The 25,342-nt window shown below is 40.5% G+C and overlaps 2 protein-coding genes across 5 annotated transcripts; both read left to right on the plus strand.

The window, feature by feature from the left end:
- The first annotated feature begins 2,426 nt into the window (after window positions 1–2,426).
- ankdd1a (ankyrin repeat and death domain containing 1A) lies at window positions 2,427–16,394 on the plus strand. Of its 4 annotated transcripts, none has more exons than XM_071533032.1 (15): window positions 2,427–2,549; window positions 4,006–4,109; window positions 5,586–5,684; window positions 6,846–6,944; window positions 7,070–7,174; window positions 7,690–7,788; window positions 8,760–8,858; window positions 9,030–9,128; window positions 9,279–9,377; window positions 12,022–12,120; window positions 12,361–12,459; window positions 13,535–13,630; window positions 13,886–14,087; window positions 14,810–14,941; window positions 15,178–16,394. In XM_071533032.1, exons 1-15 carry the CDS (start codon window positions 2,516–2,518, stop codon window positions 15,237–15,239), a joined length of 1,527 nt encoding a protein of 508 aa, XP_071389133.1. In that variant the 5' UTR covers window positions 2,427–2,515; the 3' UTR covers window positions 15,240–16,394. The 4 variants fall into 4 exon arrangements, with proteins under 4 accessions (XP_071389133.1, XP_071389209.1, XP_071389218.1 ...); XM_071533108.1 differs by having other exon boundaries at window positions 13,943–14,087; XM_071533187.1 differs by having other exon boundaries at window positions 2,521–2,549; window positions 5,590–5,684.
- Window positions 16,395–21,522: 5,128 nt separating this feature from the next.
- znf414 (zinc finger protein 414) lies at window positions 21,523–24,679 on the plus strand. Its single transcript, XM_071533310.1, has 5 exons — window positions 21,523–21,619; window positions 21,819–21,929; window positions 22,466–22,571; window positions 22,696–23,246; window positions 23,825–24,679. The coding sequence occupies exons 1-5, from the start codon at window positions 21,565–21,567 to the stop codon at window positions 23,992–23,994; spliced, it is 993 nt and encodes a 330-aa protein (XP_071389411.1). The 5' UTR covers window positions 21,523–21,564; the 3' UTR covers window positions 23,995–24,679.
- Window positions 24,680–25,342: the final 663 nt, after the last annotated feature.

A 25,342-nucleotide genomic window follows, 5' to 3' on the forward strand; every position in this document is an offset into this window, starting at 1 on the left:
GGCTGTTGATCAATACCAACAACTCTTGAGATTTCTGGCTTTCAAAACTCACTTTCCTTCTTTGTTTTGGAACAAAAACTCCCCACCTATTGGAGTTTCAAGACACTCCCACCCACCGGCTGGCATTTTCAGCTGTTCAACGATAGAGGACAGTGCTGCAAGCCAGTGACCTGCATCACAATACACTTCAGCTGTGAAGGCTATGGATGCCTTGATAGGGCTGTGCAGAGACTTATAGGTTCTATCACTGTTGTTGCAATTCCTACTGATCACCTGTAGAGGTATGCACGTGTCATGACATGCCCTAAATCAGTGGTTCCCAACCCAGTCCTTAAGGACCCCCTGTCCTGCAAGTTTTTATTCCATCTTTACTCTTGCACACCTGATCCCAATGGGGCCTACACACTTTCATGCTGCTCTGTTCAGGTAGATCTGTCTCTACCAATCAGCATTAAGACCTTAACTGGATCAGGTGCGCAAGAGTAGAGCTGGAACCAATACTTGCAGGAAAAGGGGTCCTTGAGGACTGAGTTGGGAAACACTGCCCTAAATTGTAGTAGTAGTTAGTAGTAGTTAGTCACTATTCTGCCAGCTACTAGTCGCTATTGTAATTTTACTAGTTGCTATATGATACTAATAATAGTGACTAGTAAAAACTTCTACTGGTTTTTACTAGTCACTTTTCTATTTGTGCTAGTAACATAGCTAGTACAGTGACTAATTTCATTTTTACTATCCCCTAAAAGGCATAGTCACTAGAATGTAGGCACTAGTATTTATTGATAGTCACTAGTCAATATTCTGCTAATTAAAAAGTTGCTATATTCTAGATTTAGTTCTAATTTAATGGGTACGAGTGACTAATCATTTTTAGCAGTAGTTTTAAGTGACTGATGTTAACAATTCTCATTGTTTATTAGGGTGTTACTATTAAAAAAAGTGACAAGTCAAAACCAAATTTGCCACTAGTACTATTAAATTAAAACTAGTAGCCTACATAGTAACTAGTAAAACTACTATAGCGACTAGTAGCCTAAATGGCAAAATAGTGACTGAAAAATAAGCACTAGTGGCAGTTGTTTTGTGACAAGTACATTTTAGGGAATAAATGACCAAACGGCTTGCCTTACACTTTGAGAAAGGTAGACTTTAATGTTTATACATTTGTTCCTCAACAACACCAAAATATGTGCCAGTCTGAGGACAAGAGAAAGATGTGGTAGCCTATGTATTGTGGGAATACAGGAAAATCTGACAGCTTCAGTAGGAAGAAATAGAAAAAGTGAATTTTAACTTTAGCGTTAATGGGGAGTTTCCTTATGGTGTCTGCTCTCCCTTCCCTTCCGTGTGATTGGCCGTTGGTTGGCCCGTCTCCCTCCTATAGAACCTCCTGTCTCCCTCAGGCTGCGTCAAGCTACCCAGATGACTGCGGAAGTACGACGATTTTGCTTTCAAAATAATGGCATCAAATTTTGCAATTTGGGGGTTAAAAAAATAATTAAAAACGGACATTAAGTAATATATGACCTCTATCGGCAACCAGTAGGAATTGCAACAACACTGATGGAACTTAGCCTATCTCCCCCTAAGTGTCTGGCAAAGCATCCATCCAACCCTCCTGTTCCCTCGAGTTATGGTGGTTCTCAATCTTCATCCTCAAATCCAGACTAGCCTACTGCTGGTTTTATATGCTACCAGCTAGTTGCATTCGCCTGGTGTCCCAAGTGTAAATCAGTCCCTGATTATATGACTAGAATGAAAATCAATAGGGCTCTGGAACTCAAAGCTAATTAGAACTAGATCCAACACCTAGACAATATGCCACAAAGAAATAAATCAATTCAACTCAACTGTTCCTTTAATGAACCATGGCTCTGACAGGACCAGGTAACTCCAGAACTTGCAGGCTTGGCCATTCCCTTGACCATTTTTTTCTTTTCAACCTCACCTCTTATCCATTTTGGGCTTTGTGTGTGTACATATGCAGCAGCCAAGCTGGTGTATGGGTATTTTTTACAGTACACACACACACACACACACACACACACACACACTAGCTGCAGCTGTAGCTGTGCTGGTTACCCACTGCACCTGCCCTGCATAGGTGTCCTTTTCGGGGTCATGCTGGTGGCCACCAAGTGAGTGAGTAGGCCTACCGGCTTCCAAATTACTGCTGCAAAAGTTCGAGAGATGGCTCAGAGGGAGCCAGGGGACGGAGGTGTCTTTCAGAGAGAGTTTCATTTTTTTTTTTTTAAATCTGGTTGAGACTTGCCTCAGCGACTTAAATTTGATTTCTGTACAACTCAAACGCTCATCAATAAGGGTTTTATTTTGAAGGCTGTGACCGGAAGTCGTCTGTATTTCTTATTTGATTCTGTTTTGCTTGACAGTGGTATGAATAGCTTTCCAGCACAGCGTACAACCTCATCATATAATAGAAACCAGAATGAAATGCGACAATAAAATAAGATAAGACAGTGAAATGAGTCAGAGCCGCCTTTAAAACACTGAAAAGATGGAGGACGACCTGGTGTCGGAGGATGATATCTGTAAGTAGGCTATGTGCTTGAAACAGCATCGTTTTGCTATAGCTGCTCCTCTTTAGCGACCTGTCATCTTGTCATCAGCAGGATGTCCGTGTTGCCTATCTGCCTACACTTGATATGCACCCATTCATGTTGGTCCTATTCATATTGATTTGCCGTTAGGTAGCAAACAGCCTTAATGATACTGTCGCTAAAATATTCGGATTCCCATCTGTTTTTTGGTTGACCAATGCGTAGGCTACCGTTTTTTCTTGAATGGGGAGGGTAGGCTATGTCAAACTCCGTTCAAAAAAGGTGGTAGGCTAATTTAAAGTTGACTTGTTTATTGGCAAATGTACACACCTGGTAGAACATGACCTGACACATTTTCCGAATCATTCGGAGCCACTCGACAAATCTCGACTAGCGAGAAGTGTTAACCATTTCAAAAAGTTGAGATTTTATTGAAATAAAGTGCCGCTTGATGGGTCGCTTGAATGCCGAATATACCAGTCCCTCCTATAAGATGTGGAAAGGTTTTAATTCATGCTCCATAATTTATATACCTGTATCATAACTAAGGCAACACGAAATTGACAGATTTTTGAATGGACTTTGGCATCCAGTTGTATCCATACGAAAGAGCAGTTGCTGTCAATCACATAAATCTGACTGGTGAATTGCTATATAATCAAAAATATATTAAGTTAGTGTGTCAATCTTAAAGGAAAACTCCACCCTCATCCTCTTACACTGTTATAATTCATCATGCAGTTATCATGTGATGAAGTGTTATAACGTTTTTTTTTTTTTGTGTAGCCTACTCACCTTCCCTCAGTTTACCTGTCTACTTCAATTAGTGATTTCCTACATTTCCCAGAATGTCGTTCAACAACCTTCTTTCTCTCCCTTGTGCTATTTTGGGGGTGCACCTACAGTATATAGACACCTGGCTTGGATGTTAGAATAAAAAGGTGGATGAGAGCAGGTATGTCACTGGGGATATCAGGTGGGCTGCTCCCATCACAGATGAGTGGTAGAACTCGACCCACAGCACCGCAAGGATCAACGGACGTTCTGGCTTCCCGTCATCATGCTTAGCTGAAGTTACAGGGACTGGAATCAGATTTGTTTTGACTCCCCCTGCTGGCTAAATCTCTAACCTGGCAGGATGACAGGTTACCAAAACCATCTAATAAAAAAAGCTACATGTGAGTCCATATGACTTTTGATCACAAATCCTGGTTCACTTGTAATTGGGCAGTGTGAACCTAAACGAGTCAAATACATGCTGGAAAGTAACTTTTCACCTATGGTTCGGACCAAAGAAAACAAACAGTAGGTGTGATTGCACCATGAATCTAGAATCAAATAGAATGGAAATCAGCTGGGTAGGCAACTCCTGCCATTCAGTGATGTAAGGAGCAGATTTGGACACCTTTTTGACACCGGCCCTTCTTGTGTCCATCATTCCCCACAGTGCTCTGGTCAGAGAAGGAGTTCCACGATGCGGCGAAGAGGGACGACACGGGGAAAATGCAGGAGCTGATCAAGAAGGGCGTGGACGTCAAGGCCAAAAATAAAGTGAGCCTGTTGTAGGGCGAACACGCACATCTCACATGTGTCGTATAACTGCTGTTTTAGCAGATTTCTCAGTGTCGTGCCGGTCAATGCTTTGCTGCTGAATACTCTAGAGCAGAGCTGGGCGACCATGGCTGACATTCTGCAGGTTTTCATTTCAAAGACTACAGCAGCTCATTTCACTGATTAGTTCCTCTTGTTGTGTTAATCAGATGAAATCAGCTGCTGTAGTCTTTGGTTGGTCGATGGACTTTCACACTATATTAAAAAAGGGGGCAGGATCCATTTTTGGGGCAAAAAAAAAAACGACATCACACTTGACCAGTCTGTCTCTTCTGACCTAATCTGTTCTTTAAGCCAGTGAGAAAAATGAGCAGTCCCAATATTGCCAGCTCGGTTTTTTACAATTTTTTCTAGATAACATACTGACACCGGTATGATTATACTGTGAGCGTCGTGTTTTGCAAAACACCGTTTATCATAGTTTTCAAAGACTGTGGCGTATGCCCCTAGGTTTCTATTGCAGTAGAGTAAGAGGCTGCAGCCTGGTGTTGCTGGACGGGTGGAGCAGGCGGCTATAGCAAAGTTATGGTTTCTACTAATAGGGATTATGACGAAAAACATGTTGTTTGGGCCCAGGGTTCAAAATACTGAACTATCCCTCATAAGGATAAGTTTGATGATTTTGGACATATATATATTTACTCTTACTCTTACTCTTACATACCTGTAGTACTTGGACCAACAGAGAATAAGAGCTCCAATGGGATATGTCAAAATATCTATAAAAAGGAGTAGTAAATACTTATATGTGTATACTTCTTAATTTACTACCTCATCATTGTGTTGTTTTCTACTTTGTTTAATTATAATTTGTTTAATGTGATCTATGGGAGCAAATCACCAAGTTAAATTCCTTGTATGTGCAAACTCAATAAAATGACTTCAGAGTTTACCGTCAACCCAACGATGGACGTAACCGTTCTCCAAGCTTTGTTTTTGAGAAGTTTATTCCTTAGTCTTTCAAATAAAGGTTGTCGAGAACTGGGAAGTGTAGAAGGCTGGAATCCACTTCTCATCCATTTTGCCAAGCAGAGCTATTGTTCATGAAACAAACTCACATCGGTAGGTAAACAAGGAAGCACGGAAATCTGATTGGCTGTAGACGGCCGATGACTGAAACGTTCAGCTGTGGCCAACTTTTCTCAGCCAACAAGCTTGTTGTTGTTGTTCACACATCGCCTGAGTCTCCATGGTCACATAGCTCTATAGAAAATGAATGGCCTTCTGGTGATTGTGTTGCTAGCAGTGTGAACATAGGAGTCCATCACTTGTTAACTGTTTCTCTGCTTCGATTTAGACCTTCTCCAGGGGTAAAATACTGTGCAACATTTTAACTACCACCAACCCCCCCCCCCCCTCCTCCTCCTCCTCCTCCTCCTCCTTCTCCTTCTCCTTCTCCTCCTCCTCCTCCTCCAGGTAGACCGCAAGGCGCTGCACTGGGCAGCCGGAGCGGGGAATGAACAGGCTCTTCGTCTCCTGCTGTACCATGACACCGAAGTGGATGAGGAGGACAGTGTACGCACACATCCTTGTACTTCTAGCTTTATGATGGCTTTCCATTGATTATATTCATTCTCCAACTAATATTACTTAAAGTAATAATCTGCAACATTTTCATGTAAATAAATGCATGTTCTGCTTCTCTATCACCAATTGATGTAACACAATAGTTATTCAATCTATATCCAGTTCATGAAAGCTTTTCCATTTGCTGCTCCAAACACCTGGTGTCTGGTAGCTCTTTGCTGACAAAGAAACGAGCGCCACCTACAGACACTCAAACTGCACCAATACAAAATCAAAAGGTCTAAATCTCAAACTGGTTCTCACATGGAGAGAAGTACGAATACACACATATGTACAATATAACCCTGCTGAAAAAAAAAAAGCCTAGACCAGTCAAGCTGGTTATGCTGGTGGCCAGCTTAGTAAATATTTTGGAAGGTTTTCTGTTAGTCTTAGCTGGTGGCAGTCTTATGATGGTGTTTCTTGTTGGTCATGTGGGTAACGGTCTTCAGACAGCTGACCATTTCACTTTCTCTAACTCTTTTTAAAATCATTAAAAATTGAACTAAAATGCATGTAATTGCTGTATGTGGGAAAAAGTAACCCAAATTGAAAAAAACAAATACACCAAATAGACAGTCTTGTATCTCTATTTCTAAATGTGTTAAAACAATTACATGGAAAACAAATACACAATCTCTTTGTAATTTTTAAACTCTTTTTCGCTTTTTTTTTTTGTGGCAAATATCCACTGGTTTTTGCTATACGTAGCACCCATCTTCCTTCTTTCTCGACTGTATCTCTCTGCCTTCTCCACTCTCTTCTCCTACAGCCATGTTTGGAAACAGGCTTTAAGACAAGACAGATTAAATGTTTTCCAAACAGGCCCAACAGCAAGATGACTGCCCATCCAAAACAGCTCAGACCATCAACCAGCTGTACTTGTCTAGGCTGTTTTTCTTCAACAGGGAATTTTCCCATAGTTTCTGTTTGACTTGATATTTTAATGCTCACCACATAGCCACCGGCTATACTCTGTACACCTGATTACTGTTAAATAATTGATCTCACAAGTGTATGTCTTTCAGTCCCAGTGAAATGGTATTAGTTCAGTGCAGTGCAAACATTAGCTGAATTATTATACAGCATTACTTTAAATATGTTTCACAGTTTGGCATGAATGCCCTGCTTCTGGCATCCTGGTTTGGTCACCTAAAGATCCTGCAGATCCTGGTGGCCTGTGGAGCAAAGCTCAACTGTCAAAACAAGGTAAGACCTGCCTTACTTCACCTCACAGAAATAATACAACTATTAGGTTATTGGCTGATTAATACTAGATGAATCAGTTGATTATGAATGAACATATTGTGTGTGTGTGTACATCCATATGACAGAATGGTCTGAGCATGCTGCACTGTGCTGCCCAGCGAGGCCACATCAGAGTGCTGGAGTTCATCATGGAAGACCTGGAGAATATCCGCCTCGACACAGAGGACAAGGTAACTGCCTGCAATCTCAAATATCACCCAGCTGCTCCCTGATTGGATAGTCAAATAAGATGCTAATCTGTCCATCTCAACTGGTTAATTGAATACCAAGACAAACACAGCCTTCTCACAAATGTAACTGAGTTTTGTGTGTGCTTGTTTCACCTTTGCATGAGTAGTTGGGCAGCCACAAACAGGGCTGCACTAAAACATTCTGAAATTCTCTGTCTAAATCTTATGCGCACTCAGATTGAAATTATCTGTGCACATTTTTTCCACTTGTTCATGAAATATTGTGTGCAACTTAAACTCTTTTCTTGCATGTGGAAAAAAATGGATTCTAGTTTGTTGAAATTTTTTCAAATCTGATCAAATCTTTTATACACATTCACACAGAATTATCATTTTTGAATGTGTGAAATATATTTGCACTATATGACTTATTGTCTGGAACACTGTGTGCATGTAACCACACTCACTGTGTGTAGTAGCTCCTATGTGTAACCTGATGACTGCTCTCTGGTCAGTCTGGGAAGACGGCGTTTCACCTGGCTGCCGAACACGGACAACTGGAGGTGGTGGAGTTCCTAATTGGAATGGGTTGTACACATGGTTTGAAGGACAAGGTAGAGACACACACATACACAAATCTAGCAATTTTACTCTAACAAACAAACATGTCAAGGGCTGTTGAACATGAAGGAAAGACAAGTATAAATCATCTTGAATGAGAAAGCAAACAGATGTGGCAACAGTAAAAAACGAAGAGGGTAATGGCGAAAAAGTTAAAAGGCTTTATTTCACATTTTGCTTTGCGTTCACATCTAGCATGTTTGGAGCAGTTTATTCAAACTCTGGAGCGCTCACACCTTTAGTTCAGTTAATTTGGCCAGGTGAGCAGTTGTGCTTTGTTTTGCTTCATACTGTATTACATAATTTTGTAATGTGATTGATTGTTGATCAGTTAGATCTAGGAAGGGTCATTCTTTGTATAGTGCTTTGGGACATGCTTGTGACGAAGGGCTATAATATAATGAACTTGAACTTGTGAGAACAATGCCATTCCATTCGAGATGCCTGATAATGCAGGTCTCAGTGCTTTCCAAGCAAGCTGTGGAACTACAGGAAACAACCCCAAAACTCAAGGGTTTATGGGTAGAAGGAGACAGATGTTGACACCTAATAGCCAGTAGTTCTTCATGCTTGGAACACCTAGCATAATAAAATGAAGTCTGGACTGATGCTCATATTCAGCTATTTTACCATTTTCCTGTAATTTACCTTCACCAAATAATGTAAATTACAGCAAAGAGCAAAGACAAGTCCATTATGCTTAAAGCCTAAAGTTACAGGGACTGGAATCAACCCCCCGGTTCACATACATGGGCAGTGTGAATCTAAACCCACCAAATACAAAAATGCAACAAAGTAAACTTTTCCATTTTGGTTCAGACCACAGAAAACAAACTGTAGGTGTGATCGCACCCCAACTATTCAGTCTTTTCTAGACTTGGTAGCATGTGTTGGTGTATATATGTATAGGATGTTATCACAGATGATGATCTTGCCATGGTGATCTTTTATATTTGGGTTGCAGGAAGACAACACTGCCATGCATCTAGCAGCGAAGCATGGACATACAGAGGTGCTGCAGAAGATTGTGGAGACTGGGGTAGACATCGATGAGAGGAATATTGTGAGTGGACCTGTAAATTGCCAGCATCAAATCATATGTTAAACGTGTTAAATTATGTAATAAGTACAATATAATGTAAAGGTAATAAAATGGCAAAAATAGACTAAGGCATTTTTTCATTTGTTGCTCATATATGGAGTTCCTACTAAGCATTTCTTTATCTTTTGTTAGGATGGTCTCACAGCATTGCACTTCTCGGCTGATGGAGGTCACTATGAGTGTGTCAAACTACTGTTGGAGTCCTGCTGTAATGTCAATGCACTAACTAATGTATGGGTTGTTCATTTACAGTAGTGTATCATATGCAATACACACAATGAGAGATAACCATGTACAATGTTTTGATCATTTTCAAGTTGCACAATAAGGTATTTGTGAAAGAGCTTGACTCCTTCCTATCATGTTTGCTAATGTCTGCAGAGGAATATGAACGCTCTCCATTATGTGGCCCAGCATGGCTTTGATAGAGAGGTCAGCTTGCTGCTGGAGGCAGGAGTCAACACAGACGCTGTAGACAATGTAAGTATAATGTGACTTGTTTTTTTCGGTAACATTGCATTTGCTTATGTCAGTTAAATCACTTGATCTTTGATGACCAAATGGAAGTACTGCTTAGCTATGATATCACCCTTATTTTCCTCTGTCTGGAAATCTGGTAAAAAGAATCTGGTAATTTCCAGGTTTTGACAAGTTTGGAAATTGCACAAAAGGATTTGGAAAAGCATGGACAAATATTGTTGTACTGTCTTGATATACATGCGACTATACATTCTCTATGATTTTAGAAACCCATCATCATTTTGATATTTGTTGCTGTGAAGAATAATCATCTATAGGAGTGATATGGGAGGGTTAATCTACTATCAGCATACTGTAGTTCTTACTGAACACTAAAATCTTCAAATCTAGGAATTAAGGTCTGGACAAAGTATGGAGTTTTGAAATTGAAACTGTGTAGGAACCCTGGTATTAATGCTGAAGCCTCTTTAGCTGAGCTGGTAATACATCAACAGGGGTTTGTGGCTACCTCTAAGTAGGGGTGACACACCAAGGCTGCAGCCAAACCCCAGGAAATCCATTTGTCTCTAGAACACATCTATAAGTCTTCCCAAGTGTTCAGGTTTAACAGCAATAAGGTGGAGTGGGAAACAATATCCAGGAATATCCAGGAGAGCAGATCCCATACATCATCTCTGTTGCTCTTCTAGAGCTTGCAGGATGTATTGGCACGACTTTGCCAAAAGACAGTGGTAATAAAAAGTATTTACTCCCCTTGACTTTATGCACATTATTCTGCTACAACATTAGTTCCAAATACATCTGGGCTATTTGGTCTTTAATATATACAAAGCACAGTGGCACACAGATCAAGTCAATGAAGACACTGGATAGAAAAAACTCCTGAAAAGTGCTCTGTATTTATAGTGATGTAGGGATGATAGACTATTTTTTTTCCTTGAAATTCCCTAAACTGGAATCAATTGTCATTCTTAAGTGACACTGGTATTCCAGTATTATGAAGCAGAAAACTCCCCACACCCTAAAATCCCATCTATGCCTGGTATAAAACTCGCTCACAAGAAAGGTAAAATTAGAGCAATTTTGAAAAGAAAAACATATTCCAAATGTCTAACTATAATGGCAGGATGGGGTATGAATACTTTCATGATGCATCGTGTTAGTTCAGGCGGGACACGCAAGTCATGCGCGCCACATCAGCTGATTGTCAACTTGAGGTCAACAAACACCAATCACATCTGACAGTTATATCAAGGCGGTCTATTTAAGATGTCAGCTCCTCATTCATCCCTGTGGTTCCTACCTGCCACACACTGCACCTCCACCACCCAGCCTCTGGTCTGGTTTCTTATTAATCAATACACTTGCGATGGTGTTTCTGTAGATTTGTATATTCCATATCTCAGATATGCGTCTTGCTGGTTTCTGTTCTGTATACCCCTGGAGGTTTGATTGCTCTCCCTGCTGAATCTTTAGCATGCGGCTTGGAGTCATACAGGTAGCAGCCTAGAGAGCAGAACCTGTACCGCCAAATACAACTGTATAACCATTCATAGAATAATGGTTTTAACTTGATGAAGAGTGTTCCTGACCAAAACAAAGATTTTGTGTAGACTTTAGAACAGAACAGCCTAAATAAATGTATCTTGTAGTAATTTTGTACAAAAGGTCAATGGAGGTGAATACTTTTTATAGTCAATGTAGCATAGGGCATTACGTAGATTGCCAATGAAATAGCTATAAGTAGGTTTTTCAAATGAACTTTTGATTTGTATAAATGTAAACTATTGTGCTATTCCTCTGTGGCCACCAGAAACAACCTTTTAGATGCATCCTCGGCCTACTGTCAGTTTTATAATGAGCTTTCCTTTGTACTGGTGGGCACTCCCATTATTAGGATAACTCTGTCACGAATGTGAGGAGGGGGGCTGGACCCAAACGCAAGACCGGCTCAGAGAACTGGGGTTACGAAAAAGGCTTTAATGATGAAACTGAGGTAACATACAAAACCAAGGCAGGCAAAACCAAAAAGGCCAGGCCGACAGGCAAAAGGCAAAACTAACAAAAGGCTATCCAAAAGCAACAAACCACAACAGGCTGGCAGAACAAAGGCAAAACAGAACCAAACCTGAGTGGTGAAACAGCAAGGAGATAACTACAGGAAACACAGGGTAACGGAGAACAAGGCAGGTAACACACACGTGTGACAACAGAACAACGAACTGGCAAAGACTACGAGGAAACAAGACTAGATTTACACACTCAGACTGATGACAAATGAGGGACAGCTGGCTGGCAGGGGAGAGTCCGGGAGGTGATTGGCTGAAGCAGGCAGGAGAAGAGGGAACAAGGTAACTGAGCTAATAGGTGATGGAATACAGGTGTGTGGGAGCAGGAGGGGGGAACAGGTGATGAGGGGAAGTCCGAGGACATCTGGAGGCTGGCAGGAGGATGGCAGGACTGGGGAGTGAAGGGAGAGGTAGACCAGCGCACAGGGGCAGACTGGGACAGATCATGGCAGACAGGGGCAGACTGGGACAAATCATGACAAACTCCAACTCTAATCAAACAACTCTTTACTGTTTTTCTGTTTGTTGTAAGATAAACCATTCAAACACGTCCTGCTTCTTTATCTTTTAAACAGCAACACAACACACCTCTCCGCATCGCTGTGTTCAACGGTCACACAGAGATTGTACGGCTACTTATAGATGCTGACTGTGACCTGGATTTGTCTGACAATGTGAGTACAAGTTTCAAAGTCACTGGTACACGTTATGGTTTACGTGAGTTTACGTGAACCAATTATTTACATTACATTAAGCTGACACTCTTATCCATCAGGCGTCTTGTTCCTAGACAACGCAGCATGAGTTCAGTATAATCTTGTTTCAGCAAAGTTCACATTAGCATTAAGACCAAGGCTACAGTGCACTGATAGCAGACTTGACAGGCCTCGGTCATGTGATTCATGTTCACACAGAGACAGCAGACTGCCTTGCACATCGCAGCAGAGCATGGCTGCCAGGACATGGCCGAGATGATCCTCATCGCTGGAGTTAACCTCAATCTGACGGACAAGGTATAGTGCAGAAGCAGTAACATTTATGAGATGCCCCGACCCAAGGTAGAATGCCACACTGAAAACAATCTAGACTGAGGAGGCAAGTGACGCACAAGGCCTGCAACTTGGGGCTGGATGCTCTGAATAAAATTAAATTTGCAGTATATACTCTGTAGTGTTTATTGTACATGTTCTGAGAAAACCAAATTGACATCTCTTTACAGTTCTGAAGTACAAGCTTCTAAATACAGAGAGAAGCAATAGGTGAGAAACCCATAAATTGATTCATTTGATGAATTCAATCTGTACTTTTTGATACCTATCCAATAAATTTATGAAGTTATGAGTCAGTTACACTTTTCAATTGTAAAGTATGATCCTGCCTTTCAGAAAGACTTTTGACTTATTTGTCATAGTATAGTAGCTCTTACTCAACAAGTGGCAATGTGTTCAAAAATAATTTACCACCTTTTTAGACTGACGCAAAACATAATGACATAACTCACAGTACATATAGTAAGTAGAATCAACCTGATGTATGTTATGAGGATAGGGTCTTTTCAGAAAAAAGGCATAAATTAATGCTTTTCTTGTGGATTCTGGTGATCATTTTGCTTTATGATGATCACCGACTTTACCACTACATCACTGCTCACAGGCCTACTGTAAGTAGGATAAATTACCTTGATATCAAGACAACAAAAAAAGTTACTTCTCTCTAGATAGCTTGCCCCGAGCCAACTATTTATTGTCGGGACACGTGTGATTCAGTCTGGCTCAGTCTATTCTCTTCACCTTACCTCTTTGAGTATTGAGGATAAGTTAAAGAAGTTGATGCTGTCAACTTTACTGTCCCCAGGGATTTGATGGTGTTTGGCACAGCAAACGAATCACAACTCATATAATACAACACCTGTGCTTACCATTCTCTTTCTTTAGGGTTATGATGTTTTACTCTTCTTGAATCTTATGTTTGCCTGATAATATTTTAACATCCATAGATGTAGAAAGTATGAATTATTAATATATTTCTTATTTAGTCTATTCAGTCTTTGCCAGTCTAGTGCTTTACTCAATGCATTGATATATACAGCAGGGGAAAACCTGCCTGGAGGTGGCAGCAAGAGGCAGCCATGTCATCTTGGTAGACATGATCATCAAAGCAGACCGTTTTTACAAATGGGAGAAGGTGAGTTTGCTGACCTCATATCCTCATTTGCATTGTCACAGAAGCAGACTGTACTTATACCCATCATTCTTTTAGGAAAAAAATAAAACAAGCACAGGAAAAAACATACATTGAAAGGTGTCGTTTGTAGTATGGCTGCACATCACATTTATTGCCGCATAAATGTATTGTGCAGCCTTACAGGTACTGTATGCACTTACATTATGCCAAAACACTCCCTACGAGCAGGAAAATTGTTATACCTGTTGCTTCCAGGATCACATGGGCAGCGACCAGGATTCCTGGGTGGGGAGACAGCTTAGCTTCAAGCAGGATCACCAGCTGGAGACACAGCACCTGCGCTCTGTCCTGTGGAGCCTGGCCACTAAGCACCTATGCCGTGGGGAATGGAAGATTCTCGCACAACATTGGGGCTTCACCGATGCGCACATACGAGCTATAGAACAACAGTGGACAGGTGAGTCATGCTGACCACTTAGTTGTAAAAGCATTTTAAATAGACATCATCATTTAAAGCTGCACAAAGCAACGTTACACGTTGGCGACTCCAAATGGCAGTGAGAGGCAACTGTTTGAAAAGTGTTGGAACACCCAGAAATCATGTAATACGGCAGTAAACTGCACACAGCGCACTGATGTTTATCAACCCGGCCAGTCAGATGCTTTATACCAAAGGGATGAGAGAGGAAAAGATCTAGCACTGGTGAGTCCAGCTTTCTCTAGATGGAGCCTTGCTCACTGCCGTTTAGGAGACAGTTTGGATTTCACTCTGAAGTTTTGTTTTCATTAATCTTCTTCTGGCTGGAGAAGGTTACATACCTGCCACCAGAATTCAATTTGGGCAAATACAGTGAATCTAGAGTATCCCAAATACTGGGGATGGGAGGCTCTCCTCTACTACAGTCCCACTTTGTAAGTTAGAGTGAAAAGATGGGTGTAATTTTGCATAAATCTTGCCTAGTGCAACCTTAACTTTCAAGTCACAAACTATGAGCTTGTGAATTCCCACCTGCCTTTTTTTCCCTCATGCAAAGGCAGTTTGATGCATTGATTCTCTCTTCTGACAGGCAAAGAATTGATAGCTGCCTCTTCATTCTCAGTTGCTTAGTTTCTCAGTCATCTTACCTTAAACTTCACTAGGTACATGATAAGCATGATAATTTTGAATTGTAACTCTAGGTATGAAAAGCTTCAAAGAGCATGGTCACCGAATGCTATTAATCTGGCTTCATGGAGTAGTGATCGCGGGGGAGAACCCCATCAAAGGCCTGTATGAGGGGCTGGTGGAAATCTCACGGACAGACTTAGCAGGTGAGTCCATGAAACTGCACTGTGGTTTTTATTCTTTTGGACTGCTAATTGTTTATTAATGTCATGCTTGATCTATCGGTTTTAAAATTGGGCCAACTTCATGCAGTGACAGAAGATATCCAGCAAATGGTTTGACATTAAATAGATGTTGATACGACTGCGTGTACCCATGTTGAAAACCAGTGTACTAATGTGTAGGTGCATAGGTGATTTCTTGTTTCCTTTTAATCAATCAGAAAACATCCGGCAGAAGGCAAATGCAGACACCAGCTCTCCCAAAATATGTACTGCAATGTGAATAAGACTGAGTGACTGCGTAGGGAAGGCGACAAGTCCAAGGTTTCAACTCGCACTCTTCCTATTTGTGGATGTCCTGCGCTGAGCCACTGAAAAACATTCAAAGTGTCCATGGCATGAACTGTTTACATATTCATTCATTAAACATAATCACTCTGAATTTGATTCACAGAGCATATTTTTGTTAGGGTTAGGAAAATGATGGTTATAAACCTGTAGAATAGCTGATAAACAATTTAATTGTTTTATTTGTTCTTCTGAGTGCATGCAATGAACAGATGCTGATTTATGAAGGAAACTCTCTGGCTAAGATGCAAAACAATGTTTAGCTATTGAGGCTGCCCATACTGCATCTCCATAAACAAAGGGCTTTTTAGACACACCATTTTAGCATAATTTACGACCACTTGCCGTTCAGCCTAATAAGACAAACAGTGGCCCATAGTAAAGCACAAGAGAGAATTCCTCACTAAGGCTAAATATTATTTTCATGAATCAGGGTGATGAGTATAACTGTGATCTATGATAAATGGCTATTTTTGCATGAAGCAACCATTGTCTCTTAAGTATTTTCACAAAATAATAAAATCTGTTGTTTGCATAATGATTTGTATTATAAACCTAATGGTTTTGTATTTAAGTTGTGTTGTAGTATACCCTTGTATTGTTGAATTTCAGTATGAATGCACCCTGTTGGTAACTAGTCATTAATTTATGCAAACCAAATTATATGGAACAGGAACCATCCATTAGGTCTCTGTTGTGATAAGATTCTGTCCCAGGGAAATGCATCTGAGAATTGTTGTTGGAAATGATTTCGATCACAATTGCTTTTTCTGTAGGTGGCGGGAGAACAGGGGGAAATGAAACCAATGATGAAAATAGTCTTATACACTCTCACTGTGCTAGGTTGTAGTAAATTAATAATACACTAATGAAACTGAATTATACCCTAGTTTGCACAGAACTGCGTGGAATCTTTTTGGGGGACCCTTGGAGGTCCATAAACCCCAATTTGGGAACCAGTGATTTAGAGTAAATATCACGTGATTCTTTCACTATAATGCAATAAATCTTGTGGTTGTTTTTTCCACTAATGCAAAAATACTTTGTATAATCGTATAAATTTACAATGCAACTATGTACATGTGATTTACATGACAGGTACATAAAATCAATAAAACTAAATTTTAAAAACAAATTCATGTGGTTTGAGTGTGATTGTGTGAAATAATTGCATGTAGTATAGAATAGTATAGAAGTATAGAATTTTTGTTTGCTATGAAACCCTCAACACGTCTGTCTAATCGTTCATGCCAAACTGAGTTTAGGAAGCCTGTAGAAGAACTGGATAGTGTCATTAACTATCATGGTGCCGATTTGCAACATAGTCACGACAGTTTTGACTAGGTTGGTAGTTTTCCTTTCATTTGTACTTTTTGTACTAGCATTCAAAATGTGTATTCCTTAATTAGATCAGGTGTGCAAGAGTAAAGATGGAACAAAAACTTGCAAGACTGGGGATACTTGAGCACTGGGTTGGGGAACACTGATCTATTGTATCTGTCCTTTGGCCCATGATCTTAAGTGATGTTCCGATAGATAGATAGATAGATAGATAGATAGATAGATAGATAGATAGATACTCTATTTATCCCCAAAGGGAAATTACAGTGTTGCAGCAGCAATTCACATAAATGACAAAAAACACACACAATGAGGTAGGTAAAAGTCAGTACACGGAATTACAAAATATATATACAGCTCTGGAAAAAATTAAGAGACCACTGCAAAATTATCAGTTTCTCTGGTTTTACTATTTATAGGTATGTGTTTGAGTAAAATTAACATTTTTGTTTTATTCTATAAACTACTGACAACATTTCTCCCAAATTCCAAATAAAAATATTGTCATATAGAGCATTTATTTGCAGAAAATGACAACTGGTCAAAATAACAAAAAAGTTGCAGTGGTCTCTTAATTTTTTCCAGAGCTGTATATACACACAAAACCTACACTACAACTACTATAAACTATACAACTACAACTACTATACAACTACTATACTACACTACAACTACTATACTAGATAAAAAATAAATAGAATAGAATAAAGTAGACATTTTAACTGTAAGGCAAGATATTGCTATTAATGTGCAAATTAAATGTAAAAAAGTGCAACTGTGCATTGCCACTCAGAGGGGAGTCATTGTAGAAGGCTATTGCGGTGGGCAGGAATGACCTCCTGTAACGGTCCTTATTATAGCGGAGCTGAAGGAGCCTCTGACTGAAGACACTCTGTCTGACCAGTAGGTTGTGTAGGGGGTGTGTAGTGTTGTGTAGGGGGTGTGTAGTGTTGTGTAGGGGGTGTGTAGTGTTGTCCATTATGCCGAGCAGCTTGTGCAACATCCTTATCTCCACAACCAACTCTAGGGGCTCCAGAGCAGTCCCCAGCACAGAGCCGGCTCTCTTTATCAGTTTGTTCAGTTTCTTTAGAGTCGCCAGCTCTGATGCTGCTGCCCCTACAGATGGCTGCAAAGAAAATTGCACTTGCCACAACAGACTGGTAGAAGATATGCAACAGCTTGCTGCACACACTGAAGGACCTAAGCTTCCTCAAGAAGTAGAGTCTGCTCTGTCCCTTCCTGTAGACAGCCTCAGTGTTACGTTTCCAGTCCAGTCTGTTGTCCAGGTGAACGCCCAGGTATCTGTAGTCCTCCACCACCTCCACCTCTTCTCCCATGATGGAAATAGTGTTCAGCTTAGTCCTGGTCCTCCTAAAATCCACAGCCATCTCCCTCGTCTTGGTCACATTTAAGAGGAGGTGGTTGTTCCTCCTTACTCTCCCTCAGCCTCACTTTCAGCTCCCTCTGCACGCTCCTCAGTAATTCCCCGTCTCCATCCCTGAAGTCTCTCTTCTTCTTATTCAGCAGCTCCTTCAGGTCGCTGGTGATCCAGGGCTTATTGTTGGGGAAGCATCGCACTGTCCTGGTGGGGATGGTGTTATCCACACAGAAGTTGATGTACTCTGTTATACAGTCAGTCATGGAGTTGATGTCATCTCCATGGGGCTCACAGAGTACATCCCAGTCTGTGACCTCAAAACACCCCTGAAGAGTCTCATTTGCATTTGTGCATTGTGTTTGTGTGAAAATGCAGTCGTTGAGGACATGTTATGAACATTCTTTTCTTTATCTGCTATGAAATAACATCTTAATTTAAATTTCTTAATTATATTTTCATTGTTGTGGTTGAAAAGGAGATATAGACAAGTTAATCTGCATACTATAATTTCAACAGTAAAACAAATTGGCGACTGTAGGCTATTTTGTGTACAGTGTTAGTAGTCCAGGGTCCAGGAATAATGCAGCATTCAAGATTAGAAGTATTCCAGCACACCAGGAGTGCAGACTGTTGGACTTTCTGTGAGAAGGTTCTTTTTAATTAAGTCATATATAGTCACATGTGTATTATAATTAATATATATATTAATATATAATAATTACTATATTGTAATTGATTATTTTACATTAAAAAGTTAATCTGAACAGATGTGTGCAGGAATTCTTGAATATTGAGTGGTTGTGCTTAGTCCTGATGTCAACATAAGCATTGGTGAAATTCTTGCAAGACAGTTATTCACAAAACATGTCAGGATATAGAAATTGAATAATTTTTAAAAGTTGAAGACTGCATGTTGAGACGACGTCGATGTTACAACCTGACGTCGGTTCAACTTTCATTTTGGCTTCAACCCCCTGGGGGTGGGGTTAGATGATGTCATGGGGAGGGGCTTTTGCGTGGGGGCGGGGCCTATGCATGTGCATGCTCACGTGCACGGAAAAAAGTATCACAATGGTGACTGTGTGGTGACAATCAGCCTGATTAGCTTAGTGTATTAAAATATCCTCCTCCAATATCTGTCTAGTGTTATAGGATGTTGGTGTGGGTGCCCGTTTCTCCCTTTTCATTTAGTCCATAAGGATAGTTTGATATAAGTCTTTTCATCCAGATAAATTCCTCCTTTCCTTGGTCCTGTTCAGTAAATCCTTATTTGGATGTTTTGTGTTTCATGCCTTAAGTGTTTTACCATGTTGCATTTGTGTTGGGTAAACTGGATTCTGACTGAGTGTTTGGTTTCACTCACATGGCTACTATTGCATTTTGCACAGGTGATTACAAATACAGTTTGTGTTTTGCCAGAAGAATTGTTCCTGCCAGGGAACAAGACATTTGTGATATTTCTAATGGTGCTCCATCTTGTTTCATGATCCTTACCAGTACGTCCTGTAGGCTTTTGTTCTTTTTGTATGTGGATATTAGGAGGATTTCCTTTTCTGCAGCTTTTTGAAGGTTATGTTTGTACATAACCCACTTTATAAGCTGGGGGACACATCCAAGTGCACATGATTATGAGCCTGTAGAAGAGGCTGAATTGTCATCAGAACACTGCAGAAATAAAAAAAACCCAAAACATTATTCTGATGTAACTGTTGTCTCTCAAGTAGGCATGTTTACATTTACATTTAAAAGCAAGCTGTGAAGCTTAAAAAACAGTAGCCTAGTAACCTAGTAGCCTGTTTTATTATTTGTATTTATTGGCTGTAATGGATGATGCATGTCCTCCACCTCCACCTCTCTCGCCCAAGCTTTCCTGTCTCTCTCAACTTTGAACTATCTAATAAGGCCAAAAATGCATGAATAGTAAGCCATTCATATTATACTTGCCTTTTGGAAGACTGACTGGATGGATCATTTTCAGAGAACCCTTAATGTTTCACATGGACTTGTAAGCCATTGGAAAGGCATCAAGAGCTGCCTTAACCACATTTATACTGGAAGTAGCCTATTCAGATAAATTTTCCTAACCGACAGGATAGGCTACCCTAGTCTTAACTACATTTGTACAGGTAGTAGCCTGTTATGATACATTTTCCTTCCTGACAGGGTAAATGTGAATATTTTAAATTCAGAGTAAGAATTTTCAATTTGGTTTAGTAAAAGAAAAATGAAGACACAGCAAGAGTTTGAGATGAAGCTGACGTGAGACATATGATGACATATGACATATAATGATTGCTGTATAGGGGTACAATATCTGAGGAGTAGAAAGGAGTTGGTCAATTTGCAACCAGATTAGATGACTTGTATTTGAAGAGCTAAATGACTAAGGAAAGAAAAATGCTTATTTCAGACGTTCTTCAGAAGAGGAGACAGATTCTGGCTATGCTTGACACAAACCACTCGCCACAGAGGTCTCCCTGGGGACAAAGTCTAGTCTAGTCTAGTCTTGTTTATTTATATAGCCCTTTATCACATTCAATCTCAAAGAGCTTTACATAGCCTACTATCATATACCACACTACATCATACATATACATACTACATATATCATATAGGCCTACATCCTGTACTAGGTCATATTCATACTTCATATACATTGTTTACTACATCATGTACATACTACATCATATCATATACATCATATAGGCCTACCTTACTACACACAAACTCACTCACACCTATGGGCAATTTAGAGTCTTCAATTCACCTTCAATTCAAAGACGTCACTGTCTTTGGACTGGAGGTGATGCCCATTTGTTTTCAATTCTGGCAGTACTGCACTTGGTGTGGTGTGGAAAATGAAAAGAGAAATGTTTCACATACAGTCCTTCATCATTGGCCACAAACCGATTGCACACAACTTTTTTAATACATTATAAGCATAAATGAGGCGGAGCAAATGACACTATACATAGGCTACATCTCTGCTGTCATCCAGTGACAACCGGGACAGAGGTTGGATTTTGCAATGCACTTGACAACGACCATTGCCACTAGAAGGTGCCAAGTAAACGACGCCAGGTTTGAACAAAATCAAAGGAACCTTATGGCATGAAGAACAATAATGCAATATATTCTGCCAAACTCCAACACAGTACAGGTTGTTTTTTATTTTTTATCCCTTCTATATTCCTCATCATAATAAGACTTCATGTGCCGTTAAATTGTGTCATATGATTAATGTAGATCATATGAAGATGTTTATCCTTTTATTTTATTTTATTTTATTGATTTTGTTTTCTCAATTTTACATGCCGCTCAGGCGTTTTCAATCTACAAATCTACAAATCTTCAATCTCTCAAATCTGTATATAAAATATACCGACTTTTGAAACAGACTGGCATGGCATTGTAAGTACGGTAGTTGCGGTGGATATTTCTTAGCACGCGCAATGCCTGTGGTGCATTCTGGTTGTTGTAGTTCTTGTTGTCTTGCTCTGTTGTTGTGTCAGCATAACGGCTAACTAGAGCTGTGTTTACAATGATGTCGTCGGGAAGCGCAGCCCCGCCACAGGCTGTTGATAATGGAAAGGATGGTATGTACTGTAACGCTGTTGTTGCACACCGGTGCCAAAAATAGCGTATTTCCATGTTAATATTGTCATGTATGCCTAACTAACTGACTTGCCTCGCTAGCTAGCATGCTAACCATCTTAAGTTCCTGTGGCTACCGCCTGCATTTTTGCTGCCAGATATATTCAGGGCATTTTAGAAAATATTACTTATTTGTTTTAGGAAATCGAAGGACATCCTGTCCGTTGTACGGCTGCAAGCGTGTGTACACAGACATGGATGCCTTAGAGAGCCACATCAAGGACCATGAGATCCCAGCACAGTCTCTTCCAGGTGAGCCGCGCCAGTCCTAACATCGTATGATAGATGATACAGCAAACTTCGTTCAAAAAAACTGGTCGTTATACGTTGCCTTGCTTATCAGCAGCAGTAGAGCATCACTTAATACCTTACACAAATATTTAGGTTCTTCTGGTAAATTCGGCACCCAGATTATCCACGCAACAGCTTTTTAAATAATAATAATAAAAAACAAAACAAAACTTAAAGTAAGTGTTGCTTGGTATATTAGATGTAAACCGAATTGAGGAGTATCTCATAAAGATTCACGGACTGTTTTAAGTCATGTTATACCAGGTATGTAAACTTTTGTGGATAAGCAAGACAGCATTAAACTGCCACATTTTTGACTGGAGTTTGGCGTTTGTTTCTCTGCAGACAAAAAGAACGGCTTTATCCAGAATGGCTAACAATACCATGAGTGCATCTTTTTTTAAACATGGGGCAGTCTGGATTTAAGCCCTATACCTGCTAGTGTTGGTGCCATGCTCCACCTATTACAAGACATCACCTGTATTCTCTCTCCTTAGGAAAAGTCTTGCTCTGCTCCACTATCGGCTGCAGCGGTTCCTTCCCCAGCATGCAAAAACTGATGGAACATATGAGGAGTCATCACAAACCCAACATGTTCTTCTTGTGAGTAGTTCTTTATCTCACTGTCTCTGGACTTGTAGCCAAGTGTTGTGTACATTTACTATGTTATCAGGTGTTTGATGTTGCATGACATATAAATGTTGTTGTTTTTTTTTACTATGTTTAGGTGTGAGAGCTGTCGTGCCAAGTTGCGGTCCTACCGTGGCCTTCTGACTCACCTGCATACATGTTCCAAGGTGCCGCGGGGCAAGATGAGGGCAGCTGACCCGACGCCTCCCCCTATGGCCAAACCAAGCACCTCTCCCACGACCACTGACCATGATACCCCACAGCAAGACCCAGTGTCTACCCCCCTACAGATCTCCTCCCAAATCCAAAGCACAGAGGTTCCCCCCTCTGCCGGTGTTTCTCAACCAGACCCGACTGCCGCTCCTCTCCTCAATCCCCCATGCTCGTCAAACCAAGGGTCCTCCTCTCCCCAGCTTGGTCTTCAGCAGTTGACAGAGGCAGCTTCCCAGTCCCAGTCCCAGATCCAGACCGAAGCCTCTAATCCGTCTTCATCTCTAAGCCCGGATGGCCAAACAGCGACTACTGACCCACTGGAGCCCCAGGGTCAGCACAGGCCACAGACTAAGTCTCCCCAGCCGGTCCATCCTGCCCCGGGGTTGTCCCCTCACTCTCCCCCTGGATCCACAGCGGTCTGGAGGAAGAATCAAGGTGACCCTCTCCTCACACACTACTGTAACAGCATAACACATTGCATGATATCAAGCATCAGGTTTCCTATACAGGTCTGGAAATGTATGGAAGAAAGAATTTGGTGGCTTTCAGTCCTGGAAAAGACACAAGAAAGTTTGGAAAAGAATAGAAAATTTGTAGTTGTATGTCGAGACAGCCCAATAATATTTTTCTGTGATTTTAGACCCTCGTCATCTCACATATTCTGATAATTGTTTCCATAAAGAATAAGCTTCATGTATATAGAGTGATATGGCACAGTTAGTAGGACGACTATCGGCATAAATCAAAATCTTCAGATCAAGAAATTAAAGTCTGAAAAAAGTCTGGACTTGAGTAATTGAGATGAACACTGTCTATTCAGTGGCCAGGCGCTGTCAGGGTGATGTGAATCTTTTCTGCCTCAAAATGAATGTTTTCAATGTTTTGTGTAATGTTTAGAGGTACTTAATTTGATAACTAACACAGAGCCAACAATTTGAATTTAAAATTGGGATGTGCAGCTCCTGTGTTCCTATGTTGAAACATTAATCTGTTTCCTGTCCTCTATCCAACAGGCCCATCCAGCAACAAACGCATCCTTTGGGAGCACACCAGGGGGCGCTATAGGTGTGTGCAGTGTGGCTACTCGGCAGCCAACCGCAGGGATATGACTAGCCACATAAACACTCAGCACAGTGTTAGCAAGCCTGCAGGAGACACAGTTAGCCCTGTTGCTAACACCTAGCTTGGAAGCAGGGTTACTATGAGGAGTCAGTCCTGCTTTGTGAATTTTTACTGAACAGGATGCAGATTGGAAGCTAACCTCGTCTTGTGCTTGTCTTCTAGTCCCAGATGAAATGCAGAGCTCACCTTCCTCTTTGGCTTGACAGACGCAGAAACTTCTACCTATGCCAAAGTCTGACTGCCCTTTTTTTGGCTAATGGGACGATTTTTTTCTCTGGTTGACTGAGGAGTGTGTAGCAGTTGAGTAGTAAACTGTCATATTGGTTGTGAATGGAAGATTACTTTAATGTCCATTTACACAAGGCACTTAACAGATGTCTTCATACATATCCTTCTCGGACCCACATGTACAGTAACCACCAGGACCTATACATTTAATCAGAGGTTGGAGTACTGGGTTGCTTAAGGAGCTTGTGGAAGAAGAGACATTTGGTACCTTAAGATAGCCATGTTATTAGCACTCTTTTATTACCATGTTTGATTTTCATTCATCATTCTTGTGCAGCAAGTTTCACTGCTTCCTTATTCATGAAAGTTGCCACATGTCCGTTTTACACTGAAGTATATAGCAATGAGACCCCTGAATCTGTGAAATGAACAGTTTCTTTGAACAGTGTGTTATGCCCTCTTTACCCAGATAACCCAATAAAAATGCCAGATCATAACCGGGAATTTCCTGGTGAAAATGCTCTGTGTAAAAGTGGTTTTAAATTGAGAAACACCACCGGAATGATCCGTGAAATCACCCTTTTTGACTATGTAACAGATCTTTTAGCTACAGGCTTGGTGGGGGGTAAACTGGCTGATATCTAAACTCTGTCAGTGTTGTCCACCTCTGATATGGATATGATGAAGTTCGCTTACATTTCTTATAGATTAGAATTGATCAATACTACACTGGTTGTCTATGGGAAGCTCTTAACCTGAATTGATTTGGAGACATTCTGATAAGATTCCACTTGTATTCATGAATGTTATTTAATTAGTGGTATTAGTATTATCATTGTATCCTGGGTTTCAGTGCTGTTTTACTGTCCCTTTGTCTAAATATTTTCCACTACAACAATACAAGCTGCAATGTTTTGGCTTGAAACTTAAAGATATTAAATATTGGCCAAAGATATCTGCTATTGGCAGCTTCAATTAAAAAAAATATGGGTATCTGCATTTACCATGGGTCAGTTTCACTGCTCTATTGTTCTATTGACATTTCTTTTTTTCTACTGCATTTGAGAAATGATATACTGTGATAGGTGAAATTCTCAGCTTGTATACATTGAAATGAGCCACTACTATCCAGTGGTTCCAAATGGTGAAAAATTAAAAAAAACAAAAAAAAAACCTTTGGG

Source organism: Centroberyx affinis, unplaced genomic scaffold (assembly GCF_046629955.1).
Source record: "Centroberyx affinis isolate AG114_WGS23_722 - 3 ecotype Tasmania unplaced genomic scaffold, CSIRO-AGI_Caff_v1 ptg000010l_1, whole genome shotgun sequence".
NCBI lineage: Eukaryota > Metazoa > Chordata > Actinopteri > Beryciformes > Berycidae > Centroberyx > Centroberyx affinis.